General features: G+C 46.7%; 1 protein-coding gene across 1 annotated transcript in view; it reads right to left on the minus strand.

Annotated features, from left to right (window-relative positions):
- The window catches only part of LOC147708705 (uncharacterized), a 389,106-nt gene that overhangs the window by 217,374 nt on the left and 151,463 nt on the right, over nt 1-20,269 (minus strand). The window contains exons 5-6 of the mRNA XM_086927355.1: nt 10,167-10,277; nt 4,005-4,094 (exon numbers count right to left, since the gene is read on the minus strand). Of these exons, the coding sequence (XP_086783481.1) occupies nt 4,005-4,094; nt 10,167-10,277 (201 nt within the window). The remainder of the gene's footprint in view (nt 1-4,004; nt 4,095-10,166; nt 10,278-20,269) is intronic.

The raw sequence follows: 20,269 nt of genomic DNA on the forward strand, positions 1-20,269 counted from the left end.
CCAAATTCTGTAACCTGATTGATATTGGACTAATGTATAAAGGTTCAGAGAACCTAAACTTTTAACTAGAAAATAAAACCCTTTAAAATACTCACAACTCTCTTTATTTGCTTAAATAGTAATTGCATTTATGATTTTTCATGTTTATGTAAAGTCTCCTGAAGGTAATACACGGTGTCAAGAGTCCAACACCTTTTCAGCTGTAAAATGGAGGTAAATGAGGTTTTGCATTGAGAAATTATGGATGAAATTACCGCTGGATCACTGTGCATGTCGTCATAAAATATCCAGTAACTGGGCAGGAGTCGCCCTGGTGCCTGAAAACTCCAGGTAGTGCAAGGCAGGGCCTGCAGCACGCTCTGTTGCTGGAGGGCAGGAGCGGGCCTAGAAGCACGAGGTTGGAAGGGGAAAGCCAATGACCGATTTGACTTATTGTGCTTTTGCTTACCTGACTTCGATGAGGAGGTCTTCAAAGATGACCTTCAGCTGAAATGACTCCAGGAGCCACCTCGAAAGAGTCCACAGGAACAAGATCGGGAATAAGGTGGAGCTTTCTTCTGCCGCGCTGCAAGGAACTTCATCACCCACCCTTGCATTGCCTTCAGGTTTATAAGTGTATACTCGGCGTAGGCCTTGGGCGTGTCCCGACACCAGAGACAAACCAAGTGACAATCGGACATCGCCATCTGATGGTGACAATCCCCACAAGGCTTGAGGCAAGAAGGATTCACAGGGGGAATATTTCTAGCACACTGGGTACAAGCTCGAAAATTTATTTTTAATAAAAAGTCAAAAACAGTTGGCCAAAAATTGTCTGAAGTACCTCTCCAGATCTGGGCTTATGAAGGCACCACAACGTCACTTCCGTTGAGGGAGGCATCGACGCAGAGCCGATCGACGCCACCTACCGGTGCGCATGGGAACTGCTCAATATTTTCCTGATCCAATCTGAAGCCTGGGGAATATTCTAAGGTGTGAAATTTGCAGTTACAAGTCTCTATCAGATAATCCTTTATTTGTCAAAGACTTTGACAAAATGACCCCATAAAAAGAGGTTAGGAACAAGAGGCTATTATGTAGCTGAAAAGATTAAATGAATCGGACATGACTTAAAGGCTTTGTGCCTAAATCAGCCACCTGATAGCTGACGGCCTACCTAACACATGTGGCCTGGTAAAAGGAGCTGAGAGGCGACGTCTTCTCTTTCCCAAGCGGAAGACAGTGAGGATGTGAAATGATGGACGGGTGCTGGGTGGCAGCTGCCCTCTTTGAAATGAACTTCCCTGGAGCAGCCCCCTACCCTGTTGATGGGAACAAAGAAGAACCAGGACCTGGAATAAGAGTTGAGATAATAGATTGGGTTGGCTTTCTGTAAGCACATAAGTGGGGTTGAATGTGGCCCTAGTCACTGCTTACATTCATGAACTATACTGACTTGAGGCAGAAAGAAACAGATTGTGGTAGTAAACTTCATCCATCACTTTTTTGTATACTTTAGTGTGTGATCCTAAGTGGGACGGGTATGCCCAGATAAGGGTCCAGTGCACACTGAAGCATTCCATCCACCACTTTTTTGTATACTTTAGTGTATATGCTGTCTCCAGAACAAAAATACTAAAGTAGTTGAAGCATTTGTGTCTAAAGTAAAAATTGTCATAAAATGGTCAAATGACAAATGTATCTTATAATGGCGCCTCATAAGCACTAGGAAAATGGTGGCGCAGGCCCTAATCACCAGCCAGATGGACTACAGCAATGCACTTTATGCAGGCACCTCCACTGAACTCATGAAAAGACTCCATACGATCCAGAACGCAGCAGCTAGACTGATACTCAACCTGCCTAACAGAACCTACATCACTAAGCACCTGAAAGACCTCCAATGACTCTCCATCCAGAAAAGATTCCAATTCAAACTTCTCACTATAAAGGCCTCCATGACCAAGGATCCGCCAACAGGAACCACTGGCTGAATCTCTGCCGACCTCCCAGGAACCTTTGCTCCGCTCGCCTCGCACTTGGACAGATAACATGCATCCGCTGTTGCTGCTCCAGAGAATGCTCCTTCTCCCACCTTGCTGCCCAGTCCTGGAACATCCTTCCCCTCCACCTCCCTACTTCACCCACGCTGACGACCCACTTCAGGCAGGACTCAAGACCTGGCTTTTTGACCGACACCTGCAGCACAGTGCCTGGATACCCACTCGGGTGATAAGCCGCACTGCACAAGTACCGATTGATTGATCTTAGCATCCAAAAACCCCCTCTCTCTGGTTGTGGACTTTTACTTTGGTCTTACGTATGCTACACTATTGAGAATCCTCAACTGATTTTAGTGAACTGATCCATTCTATATTGTAAAAGTAGCGGATTTCCTAGACTAATTTTTGTCTATGGATGTCACTTTCCAAGTCCTGAACTGCTTGGCCAATGAAACATTGAGCTGCTGAAGAAAATGAAAAACTGAAAGGTAGACCTTAGAAAAGGTGTAGCATGAACCACTATTCAATAGCTATTTACTATTTCTATCTGATGCTATTTAGGTTCAATTTCTAGTAAAATTGGCTACTCTGCCGAGCTAACCATTTGGGGAAAAACTATTACCTGATATTGCTTCCTGCTAGCCATTTTTTACATGAGTCATTCTTCACACATTTCGTTTGTGAGATCTTGTTCTTTGGAGAAGAATTTAGGGACTTGTTGAAATGTCTGTGGCCAGAAACCACAAAAGAAAACCTTTCTAGGAATGTCCCAGAAATGCCCAACCAGAAAAATGGTGCCATACTCTCCTAGTCTTTCAACTAAATGTATTCCAAAAATACTGCATATTTCTTTCTGGGTCTTTTAAACTGTGGTCCTGCAGGAGAAGTCTGAGGTGGGTGGCAAGAGGTCCGTCACTGATTCGCAGCCTGCACAAATGGAAAAGGCAAGGAAAACAAGTGGGGAAAAAGAGGTGACAAACCTCTAAATAAATTAACTCGATCCCGAAGAGGTCGGTTGATGGCAATAGCGCTGGGCTCCGCAGTGCAAAACATACGAACACATTGGCACACCTCCCAAATCCCTACCCTCACAGGTTGCCTATACCATCTGTGGCACGTCCTGGGGATGGAGAAATTGACCTTGACAATAGCAGGGAAGGGATCCATGTTTAATGAGCTCTGGCAACCATTTTTGTCCCTTCTTTCCTCCAAATTGGGGGAAATCACCTGTCCCAGGTATCTCTCCCTGTTATGGCTCTCTGACCCACAACTGGCAGGGAAGTAATGCCCACGTTCGAATAGCGGGACTCGGGCAACACCTATGATCATTTATTTGGGGACAAGGAATGGGGTGGGGGGTAGAGGGAGGGGTTATAATAAGGTTCCTTTTCACTGTATGTTATGTTTTGACTTTATTCTGATATGTTCTCTATAGGCCCTGATCGCTTAGCTGTGCCATATGTCAAACATGTATCTATAGCAACGATACAGCTTTTGTAATATCAAACATATTGAATGTTGATGAATTTCAATAAAAAGTTTTAAATCATAAATAAATGAACTCAATAGTGAGGAAATTATTCAAGTAAAAAAAGTCAGACAACGTAATTTAAAAAGAAACTAATACATCAAATATTTATGAATTGGCACTGAGTGCTAGTACTGAGGTTAAGCCTATTATTGAAACTCATACCTTTAATTCTACCTTTATCCTTTTAGAGCAAATGGAGTCAGAAGAGATTGGAATACCATCAGACATTTTACTCTATACCAGATTTAACTTGCTGACATAGTGAAATAAAAGTTTGCTGGACGAATAGTATTTTTGCGTGATGAAGGGCCATTGAACTGTAGCCTATCAAAAATGTAATAAAACTAATGACATTACAAAGCAGTAAAAGTTTAGGCCTAAAGAACTAGAGCTACTAAGAAGAGACCTTTGTGTCACCAGATGTTGGAAAAGGAGAAGTTATTCAAAGCATCATGCATGCAGCTATAAGTAGTTACGCATTCATGTCTTACTTGTTGACCTACTGATGCGGTCTCTTTGATCACCATCCTCATGGTGCATGGGATCGATTTCTTCCTCTGCTTTTATACACACTGAAACAACTAATAGGAAACCCAGTCAGATTAGAAAACTAAACATGCATGCACAATATCTTAGCATAGAGAAACATATAATACTTGACATAAGGTATTCTTTACGGGAAGTGGGAGACCGCTGAGAAGGGTATTGTTTGCTTCCAAGACATTTAAGCATGAATTATTTTAGTTTCCTAAATTCTGCTTTTCAAAATGTTTGTGTTTACATGAAGCCCTGTTATTTTCCTGCCCCTTCAAAAGGGTCGGAGATCTAAGCAAAAGCCACAAGGCTGGTGCAACGCATTCCAGGTAAGTTTAGTACATCATTTCTCTGTTTTTACTGTTTGACAGTCACTTGACTTTGCATTTTAAATGTTGATGTTTTACAACCGAATTATCATTGAAACATTACTCCGTAATCTGTATTACCCGGACAATGAAAAGGTTAGGCTGTATCCGTGTCCCCAACAATTGACCTCTGAAGCAGTCTTGACCTCCACATAAATTTTCTTCTACATAAGAGCAGAGAATTTTACTTTCTATTGTAGGAGTTTTTCAGACAGGAGTGTGTGCATCAAAACACAAGGCGTACGGGGTCTTGTGGATTCTAGAAGCTAGTGTGATTGGGATAGGGACATGAAAAAGTATCTGGCACAGTACCATAAAGCACATTGTACAGTTGGCATTCAACATATTTGCATAACACATATATACAATAACTGTCACAGCCAAAGCGATTTTTTCAGAATGGTACAATTTTTTGACAGGTGATGAAGTCAAAACTCAAACCCTAGTGAGTCATTTCAGAGTTCAGGAAGCTATGATCTACACCACACCCTCGTCACATGGCAGAACACAGGATTCCTTAAAGTTATTATGCTGCTTGGAATGTGGTACAAGGTTGGGCACAAAGCGGCTATACAGTAGAACGATGCATACTATGGAAAAAGCAAGCACCACTTGAAGGTACTCTGGTCATTGCCCTGTTGCCTTCACGCCACTGAAGGGTATATAAATATAGTAGTGTGAGATATGGTTTGCATGGCTGTTGTGCAAGTTATAAATTGGAGTTCTAACAATCACTTGAGAATTTCGGTGTTTTTTCGGTTTTAATTTGTAACCACCACTATTTAACGGTGTTTTTTACAGTTCATATCTGTTTTTATTATAATTTTAGTGTATCTGATACGAACATACAGACTGGGAGATGTCCCTTACTTTTTGCCCTGCATAGCAATAAGAGAAACAGAAATAATCAATACATTGTCCCAACTACCACTTCCCCTACCGCCTTTCATCCTCCCTGTACTCAATCTTGCATTATGCATTCAAATATCAGTCGACCCTTCCACATCCCGCACCCCACCTTCTGCCCACCCCGGACACGTCCAATCCCCTGGCTCCATCAATTGGAACAAGCATTGATACTTAGGGCACGTTAATTCATAGAATTCTGCAGAAAGCAGTGAGATGTACGGCAACAACAACTCTCGGTAAACAGCTAGCTGATGGACGGGTCAGACGTTACATTCCCAGTATGTGCCATATTCTAGGGAGCCAAGCAGTATGTGTCTGGGATTTCTCTGTGCCCCAAAGCAAGAGGATTGCCTGCAGCACCACGCCCAGGGCCAAACCAACGTGCCGTCCCCTCCTGGAATAAAGGGTAAAGGTCAAGAGATTGGGATTGGGGAGCCCCAGGATAATCTATGCAGGGAAGCAGGATATCTATTTGTCGAAATATGTGTCTATGTCAGTCAGAACTGCATCCCAGTACCGTGTGAGTTTAGGACAAGACCAAAGTAGATGGAGTAGGGTCCCCAGAGCCCCTCCAGCAGTCCGCACCATGATTGGGTTTCCCCATGATTTCTAACTGGTGTTAATTACCAATACATAGCAATTTTAGCGGTGGTTTCGAAACTCACAGTGTTGCGTGATGTATGGCGTGCCATGCAGTAGATGTTCCCCTATTCCTTTTGTGTTATGGTACACCCTAACTCAAGCGCCTATCGTCTCTGATCCGATGCTTTCTTCAATATATATTGTTGCAGCAAGAGGGCATATAATTCGGTGATAATGAGTTGCTCGCTCTCTTTGGACAAGAGCCATTTTTCAAAGGGTGTAAGGGCAAGTTGCGGCCCCCTCTGATGTCTGGGTGGGTGACCCAGTGGTGGATCTGAAGGTAATGCATCTATTCTGCCATAGTCGGCTTGAAGTCATTTGAAGGGAATAAGCCTTTCAGAGTCAAACATGTGACCAGTCGATCTACAGCCAGCCGCCTGCCAGGATTGGCATCAACGGTGAGGGGAACGAGGTCAAAGCCCTCCGAATGGCAACTTGTTCCCACACCCCAAAGGTGGCACTCGTTACAGGGGATGAGTACAGCCCCAGGCTCGCTGGTTCTTTCGTAGCCAAGTGATTTTTCAGAGATGCTCTCCTGCTAAAGCCCTATCCATAAAGCACCAGGGCTTTTCAGACTCCTTATAACTCCACTCAACTAGGAACTGAAGTAGCGCTGCCTGGTAGTAGTGGTAAAGATTAGAGCCCCCCAAACCGCTCTCTGAGGCTGGGTGAAGCTAGATGCGGTTTATGAATGGCCTCTGTCCCTCTCAGGCAAAGCAGTAGATTTCAGCCTCGAGAGATATAAGTATACTCGCCGGGGGTGTCAGTGAGGGGCCAGGACCAGGGATAGAGCCTTCAGTAGGACTGTCATTTTCAAAGCTGCCATCCTCCCAAGCCATGAGACACAGTAGTGTTTTGACTGAACGAGGTTTGTAAGGACCTGACAAAATAAGGCTCAATCATTGGTGGCCACTGTCTCTCCTATGTATTCCGAGATATGTCACCGAGGAGTCCGCCCACACTAGTGAATATCAAGCAACCAGCTGATCTTGTATAGGAGGCATGACTAAAAGGTTGAGTGCCTGCGCTTTGGGAAGTTGAAGCAGAAGCCTGAGGTCCTTCAAAAATGCCCCAGCTCCAATAAGGCCGGCAGGACCCACAATGGGTTTTAAGCACCACAATAACATTGTCGGCTTAGAGCCTGACGTTGTGGACTTCTGCACCGCGTACAACTCTTCAAAACTTGGCCACTCGGACTCATTTTTCAGAGTTGAGATCACTTTTGTGGGAGGGAGGGCCTGCTGGGATGTTTCCCCAGTACATGGTGAGGCTGAGGGGCTGTCTTTCCTGCGCCTGCACCAGTGGTGACATCTAATGGGAGAAGTTGTGAGCAGGTGCCCAAGCATGGCAGCCTATTTGCTGTAGGGCTGCTGTGTCGTTTGTGCTTACCCCGGCCTCTGCCACTCTTCTCAAGTCTGGGGATCAGGGTCTCTCGCCAGCACCAGCTCCCTTTTGCCTCTCCCTCACCCCTAACCACCTCCAGTGGTCTGCTGCAGTTTCTTGCCCTCCGATGTCACTCCTCTCCACAGGGTTTCAATCTGTGGCTCGGCTGGCCTGCTCTAGAGTGCCACTCAGGCATCCCAACCCTCACCCGTGCAGCTCAAGGCCAGGGTGGTCCACCAGTGCTGCCTCTACGGGGTCCCTCTCGGTCCCCAATGCTTCAGGACTAGCTCGCAGCACCCCCACCAAGTCTCCAGTGTGGCAACCAACTACGGGAGGCTAACAACCGCTGTGCACAACCTTTGGCAGCTTACTCATCACTGGCAACCTACCCACATTGTATACAATCTTTGGCTTGTAGACCTATGCTGGACCCTTGACTACGGTTTGCAAATGTCATAGGGAGGGAAGTGCTAACCCAGCCTGAGAGTTTGAGAGCCTTGCAGCTAAATATGCATTTATTTTAATTTTAACGTCCCACATGGGGGGAGGGGTTCTTTCAGCCTACAACCACCACACCTGAACCAGGTGATGGAGGAATTATCCCCCTCCCTCAAATTTCATTATTATTTTCAGCAACGAGGGAACTAGTCTTCTAATGGGAGTGCAACATTTTTCTGAAGTTGCAGCCAGCCAATCAAAGACCTTTCAGTCTGCGAACCTATTTTGGGGTTTGCATTACTGAAAGTCTGACAGGAGATAAAGTTTGCTCGACCAGTCAGATTGAAAAATGTTTTAATTGCGGGATGGTTGAGAAATCGCTATAATTTATCCTCTTAATTCCCAGAACAATTTAACACTTGAGATAAAGTGCTTCATTACAATAAGCTTTAAAACACCTCACAGTTGTTCAGCTGAATGTGCCTAAAAAATAATGTAACTGATGCTGATTGGGTTCGCACAATATAAAACTGCAAAAAATAAAAGACTAAACAAGCATTGGCATAGCCAATAGGTATAGCTTTTGGGACCTTATAAGTATTTAGTTATGCAGCACAATATCCTTTGTGCAACAACATCAACTGTTGCATGGTTAAACACTTATAAGGTCCCATAGGCGAGACCTATTGGCTATGCCAATGTCATCATACATGCAGGACATGTAACTTAAATTATTAGATTGAACTAAAATTATTGCCCAAGACCTGTAAAGCTGATGGAGATGTATTTATTGTTTTTACTTAATTATTCATTCATTTATTTGCCAATAAAGTAGCCTGATCGTGTTCAAACTTCAACTAACTGAATGAAATGTCTTTTGAATTAGAATTACTTTCTGCGGAGACATCTCTGTCCTTTTCAAATAACCCATTTGAGGGTTGAAGACCTCAATTCTACGTAATTTTGTGAATGAGAACTGACAGCTCCAGTCCAATAAGCACTCTCAGAGCCCTGCATTTAAGTGTAGGGGCTGTAAAAATCCAAGTGTTATGCAAAGTGTAGCAAATGAGCCACGCTCTGCGGCACAAGAATGGTGTACAAGTAGTGTGTGTCCAGTGGTGCACTGTGCAGCTCATTGTCCCAAAGTAAACATGGTGTGCTAGGGTGCTGCTTTTTACATAGCATATTTTCAACTGAAATGGCCATTAGATTAGCATCAGGCATGCACCTTTACTGATAAACCTAGGTGCAAACGATAATGGGCAGAAATCTTATTTCTGTGTGCATATTTATCATTTTTGCATCACACAAGTGAAGTGTCTTGGTTCGTTTTGATTCTATTAAAATTCCCTCTTACCTCAGAATTACAAATACAACAATGTGTCTCAATGGAACTTTTCTTGCTGACAATATATTTTGGAATGGTTGAAAAGGCCATTACACGTAATAACATTTTATTGTGTTAGAAAACATGTGACATTCTGCAGCTTTTCTATCAATACTCGCTGTACTCCTGCAAGACTGTCACCTATTTCACATTATAAAATTCACCCCATTTGTCATCAAGGAAAGAAAAGTAAACACCCATCTCCTTGTTAAATAAACAGCAGTATGTCAGAATATATTGAATGACACTTTACCTCGGTCTTCAAACTCACAACAAATGCAACAGAATAATATCAAAATGCACAGTCCTCTTTATGCCTTCAGAACACCAGCAGGGTTACCTTGGTGGTGGAAAGGGGGGGCAAACGGACTATGGAGGGCAGGAGGGATGGTGCTGCAAACTGACAATAGCTAGGGGTGGGGAAGCAAGAAAAGAACGGAAGGTGAGCACAAGGAAGCAATAAGCACAACACAAACAAGCAGCGTCATTGGAGGGTTGACGGGGTGGGCATGCATTGTTGTGGGAGGGGTGAGGTGGTGTGGGGAATGGCACAGGGAGATTAAGAGGTTAAGTAAGGGGGCCAAGCTAAAAAAAAACAAGACCTGCGGCCGTGAGACGCGCTCTGTGGTGGGGGAGAGGCATTGAAGCACGAGCAAGACAGAGAGGCAGAGCGAGGTGTTCGCGCTTGGGAGAGTGAGAGGAAAGCTAGATGGCGCCTCTGCTTGTAACTGTGTATGTAACCACACGCTCTATGCCACCCAAAAAGCTGTGGTCGGCTTTTTAAAGCCCACACACTAAATGTCTCGCCAGAGCAACACATGCGCTGGCTCAGGCGAGACCTAAAAATGAACCCGACACATATTCAAATACGTCTTCAATAGAAGATATATATAACGGTGAAGTTACACCGCAATCACATGGTTTACATTTAGAAGGAACCAGTCTCGCAGCAATCTAAAAAATATAAGGGGGAACGTGAATTTGCAAATTACCTGAACTGGGGCTTGGACTGAGACTGCATTCTTCACCTTCAGTACCATGATGTTTGAGGAAATCTGACTCTTCTTTCCTCAAACGCGTGTCAGAACTAGAACACCGAAATTCTGTGAAATAATTTACAAGTGTGTCTTTAAGAGGAAGAATTGCAGACTTTCAAGCTTTGGAAAATACCATTTAAAGTCATAATGTTTTGAAAATTTGACAATAGCTGTTGATATTTATACTCTCAGTGATGAAAATACACTACTATTCTGCAGCACATGCATTTTTACCTTCTCAGACATGGTGGTGCTACAATTGACGGAGGAAGCAAATAGTTTAAAACATTGTACGGCAGATTTATGTGCATGTTACTTATCTGGATAAAATAGTGGTGATGCAATATTTTCAGTGTTTTGAAATACCTCAGTCCAACAATGTGCATTAACATTAATTGACACTTTATATTTCAGAATGTAATCTCTTTGGAAGACAGACAGTTTGACGTTCCATATTAACTAATCAATATAGGAAGTGGGGGTGCACCAAAAAAGTGAAAAAGGTTAACTTTTTCCACATTGTCATTCTTGGCTACTGCATCCCTACTCTGGTTCGATATCTTCTTCAGTTCAGATACAATACAATGTAATGCAAGGTTTATGAAAAACTGAAACATATCTGGATCAAGAATAATACTTTCAATATAAAGTATGACCAACAATAGATATGGTGCTCTGACTTTGAGATGGGAGAAGATATCATGACAGCTCAATAAGGAAGGGAGCGCCACAAGAGAGCCATACAAGGCAAAAATAAATTGCATGCAACACTAGCAGTATCTTCCTTTTGGCTGAACAGTGCTTTACCAAATTTCCTGATGTTAGACAAGAAACTCATTGAACCGTTTGTTAAGTCCCTGCTTCATTTAGACCGGTCAATTTACAACCAGGATACTGGTAGCATTGAATAGTTGATATGAACCCTATGAGACAAGTGAGATTCCTAATCCTAGCAGGAGATGCCCTGGAGAGCCACAAAAAGAACCCTGGTTCTATATGGAAAAAAACACTCAGTGATGGCCAACCAATAGGAGACAAAGACCAAACAGTTCAAGAACAACAATACTTTATCTATTGAAGACAAATAAATCGCCTTCTGTCTGAATTGCTGAAATATTCTTCGAGGCACTCTTACAAAATAAATTCATAGTCTGCATTATAAAAACAGCATATCCGACATCATAGAGTTAATTGTTATTTACAATAATATAGAGCTCTCCAAGAGTGACTATAGATATTAAGGCTGTTCATCTCAATAGACACATAAACACACATTTTGTCTAAAATTGTAATTCCTTGACAGCAATTTAGTAAACCTCACATTGCTGTACTTTAGGAAATTATGGAGTTCTTCAAAAAATCAGAACAATTGACACACAACCTAATTGGGGCAATAGATATGGCTCAGACTTATAAGACCCATTTGGCAGTAATGACATTCGATGCTGCCAAAGCTTTCGATCGGGTCAATTGGTCATTCCTGTTCAAAGTAATTCAGCGTTTTAATTTAGGTGAAACATGTTTGACAGCAATTAAAACCATTTACAAAAATCCTTCAGCAAAAATTCTCGTTAACAGGAAACTAATTAGATCAATACAAATTGGAGGAGGAACCAAACAAGGCTGTCCCCTTTCCTCTTTACTTTTCAATATCTACATTAAGCCCCTTGCTTGTAAATTAAGAGCCTGCCAGAACATCATCCCCATCAGATGCAATGGCTGGGAGAAAAAAATTGGTCTGTATGTGGATGACCTTATAATTTTTCACCGGTAATCTGGAAAGATTGTACAAAGAGATATGGTCAGAGATAGAGAGCTTTGGAAAGGTTTCTGGATACCTCCTTAATCAACAAAAAACAGTAATAATGAAATGGAATACTAATTTTAGGAGTATTTACACAAAAAAGGAAATAAGATATCTTGGAATCCAGATAGTCTAAAACATTGACAGAATAGCCTAAGTTAACTTTGATAAAGCAACAAAGAAAGTTAGCTCTCAGTTACAATCATGGGGGGCACTCTCACTTTCCTTTTTGGGTAAATCTAATTTATGAAAAAAGTCAATTTTGCCAAAATCATTTTTTTTGTGTAATAGCATCCCCTTAGATTTCCCAAAGATTTGGTTTAAGAAGGTGCAAGGGATTTTTTCAAGTTTCATGTGGGGAAACAAAAACCCAAGAATAGCTTTAAAGAAACTTAGAAAGAAAAAAGAATATGAAGGTATAGCAACTCCTGAATTATATATGTATTTCTGTGCTTTCCATTTAACACAATGTCAGCAACTAATGATGGGGAGTTCAACTTTTTCACCCCTCTATAAAGCTCTTACAACTGACTTCACTCAACAAGCAGGGTGCTTCCTTTTAAAATTTGGTCACCCAAAATTTTTCAAAAAGGTAAAATTGAAGATTTTGTTATCAGCTATAAAGCTTTGGTCTCAGGTGAGAAGCCTTTTAAAAATCCCCTATTATAATGAAATTGCCATAGTTTGGGACTCCCCAGGGACGCCGCTGTGTTTGGCTGATGCCCTCGCGCTACCCCTTTTAAGCGCTGGTATCACCACATGGGGGCAACTACTTTTTGCCGAGAAACTTATCTCCTGGCGTCACCTTTCAGCAACTTGTGAAAACTCGGTCTCGAAGTTCAAATATAATCAATTGTTAAGCTGGACGAAATCTATAGATAAAGAGCTAAAAGGGAACTCAAACTTGGCACTAAACTTGGCTAACTAGGGGGGCGTGGCTAGCAGCCAACGATGGCGGCAGCTTAGGAGGAGAGCTCCGTGATAGAGGCGGCCTCCTAAAGAAATCCGAACACCTACCCGTGCATGACATTTCCCAGGCGGGAAGGCAACGAAGCCCAGGACCGGGCGGCAGAGACACGGAACAGCGGGACTTCAGTGCGTGGTCAGGAAGTCCAGTTTTCAGCGGACCCCGTGTGGGCCTGAGCGGAGTGTCCGGGCCGGGGAGTGGAATGACCAGCTGAGCCGGCAGGAAGTTGACTGATCCGGGCAGAGGGACACCGGAAGCGCCCGCCCGCGGCCGAAGACGACGAAGGAGAACCATCGGCGCCCGGATAAAGCCACCGGAATTAAAGAGCCCAGAGTGCAGACCCAGGCACCCCTCCGAGGTAAGGAGGAGAACTGCCCTGACACCCCACGGGAGCGGGAAGAAGCGCTCGGAGCTGAAACGTCCGAGGTAGGGACCGCCATCTTGGGGACTCGCAGATAGCCCTGCATCAGCGGCTGCAGCCCGGCGTCGCAAACGGAGCGCAGGGACAGACTAGCAGTGGCTCTTCACCGCAAGGCAGGACAAAATATAGCACCCGGGCCCCCCCACAGACTGGGGGCGCATTACATTGTGGAAAGCCCGGGCGGGCTCCGGACCTTCCTGACACTCCTCCCAGAGCTGACACCGGGTGCTGGGGATCATCCACCCAGGACTTTCTCCTCGGACCCGGGCCGAAATAGCTGCCAATAATACAGGCCATACAGTGGAAAGGAAGCACCAGGCAGAAGGATCGACGGCCGCAGAGTGGGGGAGGCATATACGATATTGGGGTGCAGCAGAGACCGCTCTTCCAGGGGAGAACATTACAAAGACCGCCCCACGACTGGATCTAATCATCAGCGGCCAGCCTCACCCCACCGTTCCCGCTGGTCATTGCGGGAGCGGCGAGAAAGGAAAGGGGCCCTGTGGTGTCGCCAGTTATCGCATGGACCAGACGCAGTTCCCGGGGTTCACGCTGAACCACTGAGAGCCACGTGGGCTATTGGAAGGGGCCCGTGGCCATCCGGAGGGGATTCGAGTGGGTCTGACCCAAGTGTGAGTGCAAACGACCAGCTACATCGGTTCAAAGGACTGAGACACCGGCTACCTTCACCTTCGAAGAGCCCTGCTGCCAAGATGGCTGGCAAGGGGCCGAAAAACGGAGCAGCGCAATCCCGCCTTGACCGGTTTGCGTATGAGAAACCCAATTCCTCCCCCCCAGACGCCAAAACACAGCAGGGCAAGACTGCGGAAGCGGCGGGGGCAAGGAGGCGACCCTGGACGATGTCATGCGGGCCCTCACGCAAGTGCAAACTACGGTGGGGTCGATCTCGGCTGAAATCACACTAATAAGGGCGGGCTTCCAAAAGATGACGGAGAAAGTGAACAATATGGAAGTGGTGACCAAGTCCTTGGTGGAAGATGTGTCGGAGCTGCAGATTAGTATGGAACGCATCTCGAAGGAAAATAGGGAACTGCGTGACAAGCTCGATGACCGGGAAGGGCGCTCGAGGCGCAACAACATCCGTATAATAGGTGTGCCGGAATCGGAAGACACGAGGGCGATGGACCTATATGTAGAGAACTTAATCAAGCAGAATCTACAGCCTAAAGGACTCTCCGCGTTTTTCACAGTGGAAAGGGCACACAGGATCCCTGGAGGACGCCAGAAAACGGGCGCCAACCCCAGGCCGATCATAGCGAGACTCTTTAATTTCAGGGATCGGGACGCCATCCTGCAGGCGGCGAGGACATCACCCCCTATTAAGATCCAGAACTCTACGCTGGCCTTTTTTCCGGACTACACAGCCGAGGTCGCAAGGAGAAGGAGAACTTTTTTCGAAGTAAAGAAAGAACTGAGAGCTAGAGAGATCCCGTATTCAATGCTTTTCCCAGCCAAGCTTCGGATTGTGGCAGACAATAAGACATGGTTTTTTGATTCCCCGGAGATGGCGCAGGAATGGCTCGAGGGATGGAGGTCGGCGGGCCTCCCGCGTCGCTCCAACAGGCAGAACAAACACCGTAATGCTGGGTCCCGTCCGGGCTCACAATCCACCGGGGAGGATGCCGAGGTACTCTCCCCTCTGAATGAACTTCGGGAGGAGGGTGACGAAGAGGAACAGTGACTCACTGCTGTGGTCCAGCTGAACTGACTGCATTGACGACCGGCAGTGCCGCCTTGGACACTGGGCTGAGGGCCTCCGCAGCCGTGGAAGGGGGCCGCTGACTGCGGAGAGTCCTTCACCCCAGCGAGCAAGTACTATGTTTTGGGATGGGGTCAGGCACTCTGCTAAGTTGGGGGGGTGGGCAGTTCTGAGTCCGTTGAGCAGGGGGGCAGGGAGGGGGGGAGTTGGGGGTAGGATGCGTTTTTGGTTTTCAGTTAGTACACAGGGTCAGGAACGACACCATGGGGCACACGCGCGTAGAATAGTGGTTGCGAGGCGCAGCACACAGACTCACTCCACAAGCTGCTCGATTCACCGCAAATATAGACAAACTTCCTGCTCATCTACACATGGTGGGGAGGGATACTAGTATGGGGCGGGCATCTCCGTTGAGCCTCATGTCCTGGAATGTGAGGGGGCTGGGAGACAAAATTAAGCGTGGGTTGGTCTTATAGAACATAAAGAGATTGAATCCCGCCTTGGTCCTACTACAGGAAACGCATCTAACTGGCACAGCGACACGGGCCCTAGATAGGAAAGGCTACAGCATGGTTGTACACTCTGAGTTTACTAAGGGGTCACGGGGTACAGGAATATTAATGCACCACTCGTCCAGGTTCAAATCCCAATCCGTTAGCATCGACACACAGGGGCGCTTCGCGGCGATACATGGACAGTGGGAGGGGAAGCCGCTCAATGTGGTCTCGGTGTATATTCCGCCGGCACAGCACAACTTAGCTCTCCCAGAACTGGGAAAATTCCTGTTGGACCTTCCAGAAGGTGATCTTATCATGGGGGGTGACTTTAATGCGGTGGCACACAACTCCCTAGATCGCTACCCTGTGCGTACACAAACACCAGGGCCTTCCAGATTACAAGACTTCATGGAGGCACAAGGTTTAGTGGACATATGGCGGCAGTTCCACCCAGAGGACCGGCAGTATACCTACTACTCGGCAGTTCATGACGGCCTATCGCGGATTGACTACTTCCTTACTCTAGGGGGGGGCCTCCTCAATTTCACGGACACTCAAATCAGACCGCGAGGGGTCTCGGATCATTCCCCACTGACACTGACTCTCTCCAGCCAGGAACGAACCCATAGACGCATCTACCCTATCTACCCGGGATACCTCAAGGAGCCTATTATAGCCAAGACATTAAAAAGAAGCACGAGATCCTACCTCGCTGAAAATGAAGGGTCGGTGGCATCCCATGTAACCTTTTGGGAAGCATACAAGACGGTTCTTCGCGGGCAGGCAATCTCTGCTATCACACAGCATAAACGCACGCGACTTCAGGAACTGTTAGATCTAGAGGACCAACTTGCCAGGGCAACGCAGGACCACGAGAGTAACCCGACAGGGGATTCACAACACGCGCTCAAACTGTGTCAGCAGCGTCATGCTGACCATGTGCGCCGCAAGGTAGTAGACAGTATGGCGGCGACAACGAGTAGGATATATTTGACGTGGGCGATAAGGCAGGTAAACTCCTAGCCTGGCTGGAACGAAAACGGGGAGGACAGAGGGCCATACTGCAACTGAAAGACTCTGAAGGGGTGATACAGACCAGTCCGGCACGAATAGTGGAACTCCTGGCGGACCATTTTCACTCAGTATATTCCCCTGAATTCGAGGTCACGGGGAGATGGCAGAAGGATCTCTCTTAGGGGTGCCTACACGTACTCTCTCCCAGGACAAACGGGACGAGCTTGACTCGCACCTGACGGCTGAAGAAATACAATTAGCCATAGCAGCGTTACACCCAGGGAAAGCGCTAGGCCCCAACGGAGTGCCGATTAAATGGTACAAGAGCATGTCCGAAACGCTGTCCGCACCCTTGCTCAATATGTACAGGGAATGCCGAGAGCGGGGGCATTTGCCTCCTGACCAGCGCACGGCCACTATAATAGCAATACCGAAGCCCGGCAAACCCCCTGAGGAGTGCGGATCATACCGCCCAATCTCCCTCCTTAACGCCGAAAATAAAATTTTGGCAAAACTATTGGCCACTAGACTGCTGCCCCATCTGACGCACCTGATTCATCCGGACCAGTCGGGCTTTATGCCACACCGGAGTACGGCGCTGAATTTGCGACGGCTGCACGGGGTACTAGCACGCGCCCCACAGTTGGCGGAGCCGGCAGCGGTGCTCTCATTGGATGCCAAAATGGCGTTCGACCTGGTAGAATGGAGATATCTCTTTGCGGTCCTGGAACACATGGGGATTGGCGCGAAATTCATATCATGGGTCAGGCTATTATATACCGACCCCGTGGCAAGGGTGACGGCCAATGGTTGTATCTCGAGAGAACTCCCGCTGGCGAGGGGCACAAGACAGGGGTGCCCGCTATCGCCGCTGTTGTTCGCCTTAGTACTGGAACCACTGGCGACGGTCATCAGAACCACCCAGCTGCTGAAGGGCATACGATGGGGAGGCGACTGGGAGGATAGGGTTTCCCTGTATGCTGATGACATGCTTATTTACCTCATGGACCTCACGAATGGTATTCCAGTACTACTGGCACTGTGTGAGAGACATGGTGCAGCATCAGGGTACAAACTTAACTGGTCCAAGTCCATACTCTTTATGGTACAGGGCGATCCCCCGGTACTACCTACTGATTGCCAACTACTCACGGAACCCCTTTCCTTCAAATACCTGGGGATTCAAATCACAAAGGAACATGCGACCTTTCTGGAGTTGAACCTTGGGCCCCTGCTGGGCAGGCTCAAGGCCGATGTGCGCCACTGGAAGACCCTCCCCTTGACTCTGCTAGGTAGAGCGGCGCACTTCAAAATGATGGCGCTGCCTCGTTTCTTATATGTCCTGGAAAACACGCCGGCGATAGTCCCGATGTCGTTCTTCCGTCAAGTGTCGGCGCAACTGTCAGGCCTACTGTGGGGAGACAAGCCGGCTAGGGTAGCACAATTGAAATTGAATAGAGACTGGTACAGCGGGGGGATAGCACTCCCGAACCTTGAATTGTACTATTGGGCAGCTCACCTTAAGGTGATCAACCAATGGATTCATGGAGCACAAGATGACCCGGCCTACCTGGCGGATAGACGCCAATTGGGCACGAACACCCTACTGGCCCCACTCTATAACAAGGGCATGGTGAGGAAGCTGGAGGGACCCACTAAACACACAGTGTCAATATGGCATAAAGCTCAGAGGCGGCTAGCTTGGGAGGGAGTGATTACCCAACTTACACCACTATGGGATGCCAAGGCCCTCGGTAATCTGCGCAGCTGTAAAGGGTTTGGCAAATGGGACGACATCGGGATCTCCACGGTGGGTGACCTCTGGACGAGAGATGGCGTGCTCTCCTTTGCGACCCTGAGGGAGCAGTACGAGCTGGGGGTGACTGAAACATACAGATATGTACAAGTAAGGCATGCACTCTTGTCAGTTTTAGAGCCGGGGGTGTCGGTCCCGGAGTCTGCCCCGTTAGAGGATCGACTGCTGACAGACTATATGGAGGCAAGTGCTACCTCCCTTACCTACCGTAAGCTGCTGAACAACCTACCGGATCCACTGGTGAAGCTGAAGGAAAATTGGGAGGATGAGATCGGGGACCTGGATGAGGCCGATTGGAATGCAGCATTGGCGTCACCGAGGGAGGCGGGTATATCCAGTGGAGGAGTACCCCCTATGGGCCAAAAAGAATTTATACCAAGAAGAGATTCCTTCAGTATCAGGAGCTTAAGGCCTTGGTTTTAGCAAGAGATTGCCCCAACCTTTTTATATTGGACAGTCATAGTCCTTATAGAAGACCCCTCACTCACCAACCTAGTTGGTGACATGCTTCATCATCGGGGTCCCACCCCATAGGCCGAGTGCCTACAGGGTGTGCTGCGACACCTGGTTACAGTGGAGCGGGTTTTTTTGATTTTTATATGTGCGAATGGTAATTATGAAAAGTGTGTTAAGAAGGGTTCGAGTCTACTCACACCAAGAATTTATTCTGGAGTGCTCGGACCCTATTAAAAATATGTGTTGCACCAGTGCCTATTTAGGAAGGGTTAGGGGCTACGAGACGTGTGAAAAGGAATAAATAGCGTAGTGTGCTATGTGAATTATTTACAAGTTAAAATAGGTCTACATGTTTCAACCATAGGTCGTATTAGGTGGTTTTCGTCAGGACCGTGTTGTTTGGAAGGGGTGGTACACCCACGCTAAGGAGTGTCCAGTCCTCATCCAAATACAGACCATAAATAGTGGTCTGGTGTTAAAAAAGTGCTTTTTCCTGGATTCAGGAGAAAAACCTGTGGGAATAAAAACATATAAAAAACATATAAAAGGTTGGGTAAACGTACTGGGGATCACAATACAAGGGTACTACTTTATGTAATTATAGTGCTAGGTGAGTACTCAAGTGATAGTCAAACACCTAGCTTTTCAAGTCGTACCCGTGGGCTGTCTGTGGTGGTTGACAGAAGTGCTCAGGCGGAGTTTACCGGAGCATATATGTGTTGAGAGTAGATCCAACAGCTAGTTGAATACACTCGTTTTATAGTACACGTGACTGGGGAAAAAGGGGGGGTGTGGGAGAGCAATCGCTATCTATAGTGCGGCGTTTCAACACGCCCAAGCATTTCTGACCGGTATCTAAGTTTTTGCATCAATTCACAACATCATTCATTTAAGGGGTTGTTTTGGCTTACACTTGAAGCTGCGATTTGCGCTTCATGGGCATCGAGTTGGCCAAGACTGCAGGTATCCGTTACCTAAAGAATTGCGGCAAATCGAAAAGTTTGTATCTCATGATACTGTAGTAGCAGATGGGCGTGTACTGCTACGGGACGCGATAATCGCGTCTCGGTTCTGTGAGGCAGGGCACTTACTTGCGGCTTCTGCTCGTCAGGCTTCACAACCTACTTGGTTCTGCACTCGGAAATGCCCCGTGAAGTAACCCGTAGCGGTACCGGCGTCTAGAAGTAGACTGACCGTTACTTCCTGGGTAGGCGGTACTCCGTTCTGGGGGTTGTTGTGAGCCAATCAGTGCGCGGCTCAGGGGTGGTGCCCGATGACGCTGTGTGTGACGTTTTCGGTCACGTTGCTTCGGTTACCTTGGTGATGCAGAACGCGGACGGCGCTCAGGGGCGGGTCGCGCATT

The sequence above is a fragment of the Lissotriton vulgaris genome, chromosome 6 (assembly GCF_964263255.1).
Source record: "Lissotriton vulgaris chromosome 6, aLisVul1.2, whole genome shotgun sequence".
Lineage (NCBI taxonomy): Eukaryota > Metazoa > Chordata > Amphibia > Caudata > Salamandridae > Lissotriton > Lissotriton vulgaris.